The 12,788-nt window shown below is 35.9% G+C and overlaps 1 protein-coding gene across 1 annotated transcript in view; it reads left to right on the top strand.

The window, feature by feature from the left end:
- The window catches only part of HBS1 (translation elongation factor EF-1alpha (GTPase) HBS1), a 37,110-nt gene that overhangs the window by 1,562 nt on the left and 22,760 nt on the right, over positions 1-12,788 (top strand). The window contains exons 2-10 of the mRNA XM_070085734.1: positions 656-733; positions 894-1,003; positions 2,505-2,576; positions 3,004-3,196; positions 3,749-3,964; positions 5,314-5,455; positions 6,215-6,353; positions 8,102-8,208; positions 11,610-11,839. Of these exons, the coding sequence (XP_069941835.1) occupies positions 656-733; positions 894-1,003; positions 2,505-2,576; positions 3,004-3,196; positions 3,749-3,964; positions 5,314-5,455; positions 6,215-6,353; positions 8,102-8,208; positions 11,610-11,839 (1,287 nt within the window). The remainder of the gene's footprint in view (positions 1-655; positions 734-893; positions 1,004-2,504; positions 2,577-3,003; positions 3,197-3,748; positions 3,965-5,313; positions 5,456-6,214; positions 6,354-8,101; positions 8,209-11,609; positions 11,840-12,788) is intronic.

Here is a 12,788-nt window from a genome sequence, read left to right as displayed (position 1 = left end):
TTGTATCCAAATCGATCAACTTGGTGGTCTGTCGTACTGAGCGTTTACTGTAATAAAAATTATGAGTTCAATAGATTTATTTACCTGTTATGGTAAATAGGCAAGATTGTTTTGCCATCATGATGGCAAAGTGTTGTCTCCAGGAGATCTAGTTCATTAGTCCCATAATATGCCTCTCTTTTGATGTAGCAATAACAGGCAAGTCTGTACCCAGTGAACTTCGTCCGTTGTTTCCAAAATCAATTTAAGTAAGATTTTCTCTGTTATTCCTGAATGTCCGCTAAATGAAGGCTTTACTGTACATAGGGAGAATTAAATCATGGCATTAATGTACATTGTTATTAGCTAGAAATTATGAGGACATCTCATTTGCATCTAACTTTTTTAAGAATAATATTGAAATACTGTACATTACTGCACTTACTGCCCATAATTAATTGCCAGTCAGGAAACATCTTTAGAACAGCTTGAACATAAATTATTTTTTATGCACCTTACCTGTACTCTTTCAACTTTCAACAATTAAGCTGTACTGTATCTTAATAATGTGGATACTTATGTCAAATCATAATTTTAGGTTTATAACCATTGAAACAGTTGAATAGACTTATTTTTTTACAGTACAATAACTCTACAATCACCTTTGTATTCACAGAATATGACGATGCATATGACGAAGAAGTCTATGGCCACTCGGTTGATGATGGCGACTATGGTGTGTCACCAGGAATGGGTAAGAGTAATGAAAAAAAAAAATTCTAAAATGCCATGCCGTGCTTAGGGTACTGCGAATTTCATGAAATCATTTTTATTTTTAATTACACTACTCATTTTAAATTGGTATGTACCTACCTATTGCAGTATTAATTATTAATATATGCTTTGTTTTTCAGAGCAATATTTGTACAGCAGAAGTAGAGACAATACACATGGATTTGGTCTATATTTTCCAACTGGAGAGGATATCAAAGAAGAAGATTCATATGATAACTCAAATTATAAGGTTAGCACATGCAGTATACTATATAGTAATTATGTTTATTATCAGTATTACCTGTTTGTTGCTACAGGAGCAGAGCTATGCTCATGATGATCCATAATTGGTATTTAGTTTCCAGTACTTATAGGCCACACTATAACCTCTTCAATCCCATTCCAGTTATTTATCACTTCTTATTACTCATTTTTTTTACAGACTAATAGCTGTTAATGTACTTATGGTATACCACTCTCCAGAATATGTTGCACAGCAGTCGACTAACCCAGGTACCTATTTACTGCTAAGTCAGCAAGGGGCAGCAGGTATAAGGAGACTTACCCCTCCATCTTATGCTGCTCGAGAGTCGAGCCCTGGACTTGTTAGGTGGGAGCAGAATGCTCTACTATTAGGTTACTTAAAATGAACAGGAGTCATTATTTCTATGTACCAGGATGTCTAAATTGGGTATTCTGTTATTCGCTTCAGTTACTAAAGCAAACCCCTTGTAAGTTCAGCGCTTATTTTTTATTGTAATAATAATAATAATACTAAAGCAAACTACAGTATTTCCTATTTGATACATTTTGAAAAAATATGTGAATTTAAAAGTTGCTCACCTATGGAACATAGCCTTATTTTTCCCCTTATGTTCTTTAATTAATGTAAAGCAATTTTAAGTAATGTGTAGATTCTAAGGAACATAACTTTTGCCCCCATCCTGCTTTATGAGAGACTCATAAGATTGATCTGATCAGCATATTGAAGTGCTAAGGTAGTAGAGACATTTTGGTAACTGGGGAAGGAATACTAGAGAGCAAAATAATAGAGAGAATAATTATATGGCAAAAAATCTGTGGAAAAGAAAAGCTCTAGAGTTTGGGAATACATACCTGTATGTTAGTTTGGAACATAAGTACCTTGTTGAATCATTTATAACAGACCAATTTAAGAGTAGAAAATTTGAAAGCTACATTAGCCAGAGGATCAGTAGTCAAATACTGAAGCCATCTTAAGAGAGAAAAAAAAAAAAGAGAATATTTCTGACTGATAAGATAATCAAGGAAGCCAGCCTAGGGAAGCAATAGAGACAATAGACAATTTTTTTTTTACTGAGGAGTGTACTGTTTTGAGCTAAGTGCCTAATGCTTTTGTGAATGAATAGACAAGGGATGGGGGTATTACTGTGAGATTAAGCACAAACCCCACTGTTGGAGTGAAAGTGTTTGTGTAGGGTATATTGACAACCAGCTGTTAGATTACAAATGGTTATACAGGTTATTTTGACAAATAAAATAAAGGGTAATTGGACATGGCACATAATACAGGAGTTAACACAAAAAAGAGAGGAAGGTGATGATAAGTGTTGAAAGAAAAGCCTTAAGCACAAGAATTCCAAGAATTTGAAATGTGTAGGTCATTATTTGTTGTGTAGTGTTACTGATACCGCTTACAAATTACAGGGTATTTTTATGCTCTTTAGTTACATTTCTCATCTTAAATGAAATACCTACATGTATTTTTGCAGCCAGAATCCTTAGAACGAATCCGTCATGACTCTTCAAATTACGTCAAGCCATCTTTATCACCAGAGGATGAGGTAAGACCTAAAATATTTGGTTTGGTATATTCATAAGCCTTTTCTATGGTTCTTCAAATTTATCTTGCTTGAACGGTATTAATTTTGGCATTAACACATTTTCAGATAATATTTTTACACACTTCATTCAGTTAATAATTAGCTAGTATCTTAAAGCTTGTAAAAGTACTTAATGTGAAACTGTGAAAGTTAAAAAAAAATTGATAAGTATAACTAATTGGGTTGGCACTTCTGAGATTCAGACTGAGAGTGAAAGGAATAATTTTGCAAGTGTAATATAATTTAATTTTTGTAGGCAAGTGCAGAAAGGAAGGTGGTGTAAATTTTTCTGTTATTTTTTATTCTTTATAGCATGAAAGTACAGTTAGAACTGTTGAACTGTAAATCCCTGGTGTGAATTATGGCTTTTGGGGGATGTAATTTTCAGGTTCGTTTAGCATCAGTTTTGGATGAACTGCGGAACATCTTGGGAGACAAATACACTGAGACGGAATTGACGCAGACAGTTTTAACTCATGAGTTTGAGCTTGATGCTTCACTAAATGCTCTTCTCAACAAGTCATCATCACCAGTGATAGCACAGTCTCTCCCACAAAGGGAAAAACGAGTTAGAACTAGAGGTGAGACGATACAAAATTTTCCTTTGTGAATTAGTGGTTTCTGCATGAAGGTTGTGGGTATGGTATCTATTTTATTTTCAGTTGCTAATTTCCAGATGTTGCCCTGGAAATACAGCCTTTTAAAGATTTTTTTTTTTTTTTTTTTTTTTTTTTTAGTTCTGTGATCTTTGATTTTGAACATGTTTTACCAGCTCTCTCTCTCTTGGTATAAATTTCAGTGAGAAATATCTTGTAACTTCATTATACTGCTATATTTTGGATGGTATGTTCTCTTATTCATTTCAAAAATGCTTGAAAAAATTTCCAAAGTATGCAGTACATTCTGATTTTATTATTACCTGTGATGTGTGCCAATTGTATCGTCTGCATTAAGCAGGATAATTCATGACCTTAGTAAAACAAAAAAAAATTGTAATTGGTGACCCTTGCACATTTTAAATTTTTATTTGGCACAGGATTATTTTAATAATCTCAATTTAATAATTAATTTTCTCCATAGATTATTGATTGGTTTTCCTCAGCTCTCACTACATACTATTTATTTACTTTCAGATAAGCCACTCATAGCATCAGGTGTTAAGGAGCTCTCTATTACACAACAAACGAATAAAAATGATAAGGATAACTTGGCACAAAGCAGTAAGGTGCCCTCCTTTACAGCATCTGGTGCTCGTAGTCAGCCTCGTACTCCTGTAGTTGTGACAACACCTGCGAAAAATGGCAGCACTCTACGGGTGGTGCGTGGCTTTGACATTCAGGAAGCTGATGGTTAGTGAGAACAGTTTATAGTGTTATTCCCTTCAGAGTTTCCTTGATTCTTATGAGGAGCTTTTGATCCAGAGAAATAGGCACGTCCTTTTCTTCTTTGGATCATACCTGATTGCCTCCCATTCTCCAGGCGCTGTATGTTTGTGTAATTATTCATTTACAATTACCCCACATTGTGATATGCAACTATTTTTTTAAATTTCTCTTAACAAACCAGCCTTATCACACCAAGGCAGGGTGGCCCAAAAAGAAAAACGAGTTTCTCTTTTTAAATTTAGTAATATGTACAGGAAAAGGGGTTACTAGCCCCTTTCTCCCGGGATTTTATTCGCCTCTTACAACACGCATGGCTCACAGAGGAAGAATTCTGTTCCACTTCCCCATGGAGATGAGCGGAAATAAACAAGAACAAGAAGTAGTAAGAAAATAGAAGAAAACCCAGAGGGATGTGTATATATATGCTTGTACATGCATGTGTAGTGTGACTTGAGTGTAAGTGGAAGTAGGAAGACATACCTGAAACCTTGCATGTGTACGAGAGAAAATAAGACACCAGCAATCCTGCCATCATGTAAAACAATTACAGGTTTCCGATTTACACTCGCTGGGCAGGACAGTAGTACCTCCATGGGTGATTGCTGTCTACCAACCTACTACCTAGGTTTAAGTTTATCCCATCTCCCTAAATGTACATTATTAATATAAATTTATGATAGTTCTTGTTGCTCTGCTAATTGGTTTACAAACAAACATTTAGTCTTGTTCATGTTTTCAAAGAAAGTGCTTAAACGTTTTGCTGTTTAGATATGCCAGATTTTCTCTCCATACAGTTGTCTCTTGTTAATTCATTTCCCACATTTTTTAAATAATGAATTGTCTAAAATAACATTATAATCATGTTAAACCCTTCATGTTCTCAAGGTTGTGCTCAGTGAAACCCCAGCAGATAGTTAAATTGTGAATGGCTTCACATGTCATGTCAGACTACTAGAACCTATCACTGAAGCACTTCTCATATTACTTCCAACTACCAACCTATCACTTAAGCACTTCCAGCTTCCTACTATAGACATTTAGAACCTCCATTAATATTGTATACAGTTTCATCCTACAGTACATGCCAGAAAAAGTGGTGCTTCATACAGAAATATCAGTGTATCTTGAAGTAAATATGGATTGAAACAAAGTACAATACGGGATTAAGGAAATTTTTTTTGTTTTTATTGTACACTAGTTAGTAACATAAATACTATGTAATATGAAGCTGTATTGTTAAATAGGGATGATTTCTGTTGCTTTGCCTGTGTAAAATAAGCTGTTGTTTAAATGAAAACTTCCTATCTGTCCAGAGAGCACAACATCAGAGAACAACCTTGGTAACCATGAACAGGATTCCAAACGGTCACGTTCCAGTACGCCTGTACGTGGATGGAAAGACAAAGAGAAAGACAAGGATAAAGAGACACCCATAGCAACAAAAACTCCTGCTAGGTATAACCTTGATTTTACAAACATTGCAGTTAGATATTTTAGCTAAAGAATATATGTTCAGTGTTTTTGTGATTAAGATTAATTAGGGATGGGAGGATATCAAATTTTTTGCCAGTACTGATGTTGCTACTAAATTTTAGGCTGACACCATCAAAATTGGCTGATACCCACCAGTAATGATAACTTGGTACACCCCTACTTAAAGATTTTTGTGCATTTGTGTATGTGCTTCTGTGTACCTTTGTGTAAGGTAGACTTAAGGATTAGGCATTTTGTGCATTGGAGGTATATCACTTTTTTTATATAATTTGTTGGATTTTGCAAGTGTATGGTAGACATAAAAGAATTACTGGTTATATTCCATGACTTCTTGTATACATATACTGTAGATCCTTGTCATATGTAGCAGATATGATCCTGGAAAATACACTTAAAGCAGAACTTTTTTTTTTTTAACACACTGGCCCCCTTTTTTAAGGAGGGGTGGGGATGTTTGCTGTTTGGAGGGTCATCTGAACTGTTGCATCTAAAGCAAAACTATTTTTTGGAATATAAAAACTAGCATAGAAATTAGGTCTACAGGAACTTGGTTGGAAGAGTATAATTCCAGTAGTTCCTGTTTCAAGTGCAGTTATACAGTTAGCATGCAAGCAGGTGGAGAGTTTAAACATAAACACATCTGAGCCATTATTTTGAAGTTATTCTAGCAAAAATTGCATTCAACATTGTTATTAATGATAATTTGTATCTTTATAATAGAATTCGAGACAAAGCTGTAGATGTGATGTCAGAATACAAGGAGCAGAGAGGTAGTGGGAAGAACCTTATTAATCTGGTTGTTGTAGGCCATGTTGATGCTGGCAAGTCCACCCTTATGGGTCATCTCTTGTATCTCCAGGTAAACATTACACCTTTTATATTTACCTCTTAATTCATTTTTCTGATATAAATGTATGGATTAGATTATTGAGCTTGATAATTATATTGTATTTGACATTAGTGCACGTTATTTTTCTTTACAAATTTATATAAGAAATAGAGTAGCTGTACTTACCTTTGTCAAGACATTATGCTGAGATAAGTAGGTGCTTATACATTTAACCTTTTGGGGGTTTCGGACGTACTAGTACGTCTTACGACCCAGGGTTTTTGATGTGCTAGTACACCTAAATTCTAGCGCCCTCAAATCTAGTGAGAGAAAGCTGGTAGGCCTACATATGTAAGAATGGGTCTTTGTGGTCAGTGTGTGCAGTATAAAAAAAATCCTGCACCACACAGTGCGTAATGAGAAAAAAAAACTTTGACCGTGTTTTTGGATTAAAACAGCAACTTTGCACTGTATTTTCGTATGGTATTTATTGCTGTATTCTAGTTTTCTTGGTCTCATTTTATAGAATGGAAGACATATTACAGAAATTGAGATGATGTTGACTGGTTTTACAATGAAAAGTACTTTGAAATTGAGCTCAAAGTAGCAGAAATGTTCGATTTTTACCAAAGTTCAAAAGTAAACAAATCATGCCAAGCGTCCAATACACATCAACTGGTGAGTCTAATATTCTTTCACAAGTGCGCTGATATTATTTATACCATTTCTACACTAATGCAGTAGTCTGCATAACAGTAAATCTTATTTTTTTTTTGTAAGAATAAAATTTCAAAGTGGAAAGCCAAAGAAATATAAGAGGGGCCTGAGTATGTGACTAAAGAACAGAGAACTTGTTATTTTAGTGCCAGGAATGTCTTTCTTGTTTATTCTGGACCCTATTCGGAAATTGGCATCTTTTGAAATTTTTGTGAAATTGGCAAAATTGCTAAATTCTGACCACTTTATTGGATAGTTGAAATTGGTAAATGGGTGGTTTCTTGTACTCATTCGATAGAAAAAATGGAGTTTTAGCGAAATAGTTATGATTTTTGTCGACTAGTACACTGGAATTGGCCGAAAATAGGGCTCAAAGTGGGCAAAATCGCCGATGCGTAAACATCGTCGAGACCGCTAACTTCGCGAGAGCATAATTCCATAAGTTTTCCATCAAATTTCATACTTTTGGTGTCATTATGATCGGGAAAAGATTCTCTATCTTTTCATAAGAAAAAATCTTTTTTTTAATTTGGCCGACCCTGAGAACATGTCTCTGAGAGGACCCGTCAACCCCCAAAGGGTTAATCAAATACTTCCAGAGATATCAGGATCATAATTTTTTACTGATCCCAACTATATTTACTTGAATAGTGCTTTCCATGTATCTCACTTTAGCACATACTGCTCTGAATATAATTATCTTCATATCTAATATTTTATTTCCCTAAGTGTTGTATGACACTTAAGTTTCTTTCTCCTATATGTGGGTTATTTGTGTACTCTTAACTCTTAAACTGTCCAAGCAGATCTACATTCACATGTGTAATGCTCCAAAAGCAGATCTACGTTTTTTTTACGTATTTTCAAACAAAAAAAAAAAAGTAGATCAAAGTTTTTTTACACGTTTTCAAATGTAGAAAAAAAAGATCTACTTTTTTTACATACTTTAAAATGTTGAAAAAACGTAGATCTACGTTTGGACAGTTTAAGGTTTAAATCAGGGTTTGTTAAACTGATATTTTACTGTATAATACTTGTTCTATTTCTGTTTTATATTGTAGGGTAATGTTGGTCAGAGAACTATGCACAAATATGAACAAGAAAGCAAGAAAGTTGGCAAACAGTCCTTCATGTATGCTTGGGTGCTAGATGACACTGAAGAAGAGAGGCGAGTGATTTTTTTATGTAAATTGTTTATTCATGGTTCCATATTTAAAATAGCATTGTTGTCACCAACTGCCTGACTCCAATAAAGGTAACCTCTAATATAGTGCCCAGATCTTTTGATGAATTAATATTATGGAAAGCTGTTTTCGCATTAATCTATTGAGTAATATTCATCATAAAGTATTTGTTGGCCTAAACCATGAAATTTTGTAATAATATAGCAATAACATTTGAGATAATTCCTGCCTTCATGGTTTTCTAAGTATTTTTAATTTGCTCATTGGTACAAGAATTTAGTTTCATTATGAAATTTAAATAAATTATTTTGTGTGCAATATCACAAAAGATAACAAGGAAGTTTGATTAGTATTGAACAAGCATTTTAAAGAGGTCTCAGAAGAACTTATGACAGTGGATTCTACAAGAGGGAGAAGAAGCACTGTCCGTACCTCTAGCTAAGACCGACGAGTCATTCATGACACTGGACAGTTACCAGAGATCTAGAGCCTACATTTAAGAGAATGGCAGGAAGAATTGAAATACAGACCAATTTCACTGACAATGTGTGATTTGAATATTATGCAGAGAATTCGTAGTGTCGAAATTAGGAGAAGGTGTGGAGTTAATAAAAGTATTCAGAGGGCTGAGGAGGGATTGTTTAGTGGTTTGATCATTTAACACTAACTGTCCAAACATAGATCTACATTTGTGTGCGTAGCGCTCCAACCTTGATTTTCTCCATAAGCATGTAAAAAAAAGTAGATCTACGTTCGGAACGCTATGCGAGCGAACGTAGATCTACATTTGGACAGTTTAAGGGATAAATAGGATGGAGCAAAATAGGATAACTCAGAAAGTGTATAAATATGTAGTGGAGAAAGGGCGGGGTTAGGGGTCATCCTAGGAAAGGATGGAGGGAATGGGTAAAGGAGGGTTTTGTGTGCAAGGGACTTGGATATGCAGCAGGCATGTGTGACCATGTGTTGGGAGTGAGTGGAGATGAATTGTTTTTGGGACTTGACGAGCTGTTGGAGTGTGAGCAAAGTAACACTTGTGATGGGATTTAGGAAGGTGGGGTAGGGGTCATCCCCGAAATGGTTGGAGGGAGGGATTAAAGGAAGTTTTGTGGGTGAGGGGCTTGGACTTCCAGCAAGCATGTGTGAGCATGTTAGATAGGAGTGGAGATAAATGGTATAAAATACCGACACAATGGAAACATAAACACATGCAGTTTAATGTGATCCTTTATTGACAACGTTTCGCCCACACAGTGGGCTTTTTCAAGTCACAAACAGATCTACCTGGGGTGGAAGATATGGGAGTATTTCTAGTCGGGTTCAGAATGTTGAAGTCAGGTGGAGAATGCTGCATCTGATGATATACCGGGTGGGGTTATAGAGTCTTGGGTAGCTTGGCAGGGGTATTGGACAAGTTGTGAGTAGACCTTCTGCAGTGTTCTATGTTCCTATGTGGGATAGCGATGAAGAAGTTTCTTGGCAAGTGGTTCAGCTATGTTATAGAAGCCATTTTTCTGGTTGAAATTGTTGGTTATAGAGATAAGCGATGATTCCAGGATTCTTCGGTATTGAATGTTGTCTTCTGTGGGTATACATAATCCCTTGTAATGACCGCAACAAATTATACGTGGGCGAAACATCAAGAGACCTCCAAACACGTATTTCAGAACACCAATACGCACGCAGGACTGACGATACAAGGAATGCCTGTGTACAACTTCGCAATTCACACAACCATTTAACTACAGAAACTCAAGACTTATCGCCACAGAAGACAACACTCAATACCGAAGAATCCTGGAATCATCGCTTATCTCTATAACCAACAATTTCAACCAGAACAATGGCTTCTATAACATAGCTGAACCACTTGCCAAGAAACTTCTTCATTGCTATCCCACATAGGAACATAGAACACTGCAGAAGGTCTACTCACAACTTGTCCAATACCCCTGCCAAGCTACCCAAGACTCTATAACCCCACCCGGTAGATCATCAGATGCAGCATTCTCCACCTGACTTCAACATTCTGAACCTGACTAGAAATACTCCCGTATCTTCCACCCCAGGTAGATCTGTTTGTGACTTGAAAAAGCCCACCGTGTGGGCGAAACATTGTCATTAAAGGATCACATTAAACTGCATTTGTGTTTATGTTTAGATAGGAGTGAATGGAGACAAATGATCTTTGGAACCTGACGAGCTGTTGGAGCGTGAACAGATTATATTTTGTGAAGGGATTCAGGGAAACCGGTTAGCCGGACTTGAGTCCTGGAAATGGGAAGTACAGTGCCTGCACTTTAAAGGAGGGGTTTAGGATATTGGCAGTTTGGAGGGAAGTCTAAATTGTCATATCTGAGTGCCTTTGCAAAGACTGATTATATATAAGTGATGGTGAAAGTGTTAAATGATGAAAAATTTTTCTTTCTTTTTGTGTTTCTCTCTCTCTCTTTGGGTCACCCTGCCTTGGTGGGAAACGGCCGACGTGTAAAAAAAAAAAATCTAAATGAACCTCTTAGATTGAAAAAGACTTGCTTATTTTTTCATAAATGTATCGATTCTTTCAATAAATAGAAAGTTCTTGTCTCACCTTGCATTATGGTGATAAATATATAAATCAAAATTATGTTTATACTTAGTATCATCTTCTGTACATGATCTCAGTTGGAGGTGAAAATATACAAATCATCTTTATTTCTTGTTTTTGTCTTCATGTTTTTTTTATTTTTACACACTGGCCATCTCCCACTGAGGTAGTATCTACAGATCAGATGCCCCTCCAAATTGCAATACCCCTGCCCATCCTTTAGAGTGCAGGCACTGTACTTCTCACCTCTAGAACTCAAGTCCAGCTAACCAGTTTCCCCAAATCCCTTCATAAATCTTACCTTCCTCACGTGTCAACAACACATCAAATAGTAAAAACCACTTGCCTCCACTCCTTTCTAACACACTCACTTGCCTGTTGGATGTCCAAGCCCTTTGCATACAAAACTGTCACCCCTCCCTCCCTCCAGCTTTCCTAGAGTGACTCCTACCCCATCTTCCCTCCACTACAGCTTTATACACCCTCTAGGTCATCCTATTGTGCTCCATCTTCTCTAAATGTTCAAACTGCCTCTAGTGAGAAACTAGTTGTGGTAGGTGACCTAAATGCTAGTGGGAGAAATTATTATACAGGGTATAGTAGATAAGTTTTGGGTGCCAGGGGCAAATGATAATGGGGGCCTTTAATTGAACTTTGTATAGAAAGGGTTTGATAATAGATAATACATATTTTAAGAAAAAGAGGTTAAATAAGCACACAAGATATGATATATGGCATAATGACAGTAATTTGTTAAATTGTAATCTAATTCCTATAAATTGAAATAACTTTTTCCAGATCCCGAGGTATAACAGTAGATATAGCCCAGAGAATGTTTGAATCAGACACCAAGATAATAACGCTCCTCGATGCTCCAGGACACAGAGACTTCATTCCTAATATGATCACAGGGGCAGCAAGAGCCGACGTTGCCATTCTAGTCGTTGATGCTTCCACGGGAGAATTTGAAGCAGGGTTTGAAAGTGGTGGCCAGACCAGGGAACATGCTCTCCTCATTAGGTCTTTAGGTAACTTGTGTCTCAGTCGTTCTTTAAGTAAATGACTTATTTTCAAGACTTAACTGAGTGTTCATGCTTTCATATTGCTTCTTGGAAGCATTTACACCCATCCAGGGATTATTGCAGCAATAAAGATAATGGATTTATTTTCTACACAACCTTTACTTTAGATACAGTATTTTGGCTTTTAATTGGCTGAATAAGTTAATTATACAGTTTTAAATAATCATGAAGACATTGATTAATTTTAAATAATCATGAAGAGATTCATTAAGCACTGATTACCTTATATTTTATGAACAGTAGGTTTATTTACTTATACCTCAATAATATAGCAATTCATGGTGGGTCTTTTTAGTTATTTATCATTTTATTTGCACAGTAGACATACTTCCCATACAAGGCATTCTTCAAGAGGCCATTGGTTTGGGACTTCATACATTTAGATTAGGAATAGCAGACTATATCATTCAGATAAGCTATGGCAGGAAAAGAGGGACTACAAATGTATAAATTCAAGGATTATGTGGAGTAAAATAAAGATTGGATGTGAAAAGTGGGTTATAGTAAGTGTGTATGCACCTGGAGAAGAGAGAAGTGTAGAGGAGAGAGAGAGATTCTGGGAAATGTTGAGTGAATGCATGGGGAGTTTTGAATCAAGTGTGAGAGTAATGGTGGTTGGGGATTTCAATGCTAAATTGGGTAAAAATGTTATGGAGGGAGTAGTAGGTAAATTTGGGGTGCCAGGGGTAAATGTAAATGGGGAGCCTTTAATTGAGCTATATGTAGAAAGAAATTTGATAATAAGTAATACATATTTTATGAAAAAGAGGATAAATAAATATACAAGGTATGATGTAGCACGTAATGAAAGTAGTTTGTTAGATTATGAATTGGTGGATAAAAGGTTGATGGATAGGCTCCAGGATGTACATGTTTATAGAGGGGCAACTGATAT

The sequence above is a fragment of the Cherax quadricarinatus genome, chromosome 17 (assembly GCF_038502225.1).
Source record: "Cherax quadricarinatus isolate ZL_2023a chromosome 17, ASM3850222v1, whole genome shotgun sequence".
Classification (NCBI taxonomy): Eukaryota; Metazoa; Arthropoda; class Malacostraca; order Decapoda; family Parastacidae; genus Cherax; species Cherax quadricarinatus.
The sequence above is the reverse complement of the archived record's forward strand: the minus strand, read 5'-3'. Positions and strand labels throughout refer to the sequence as shown.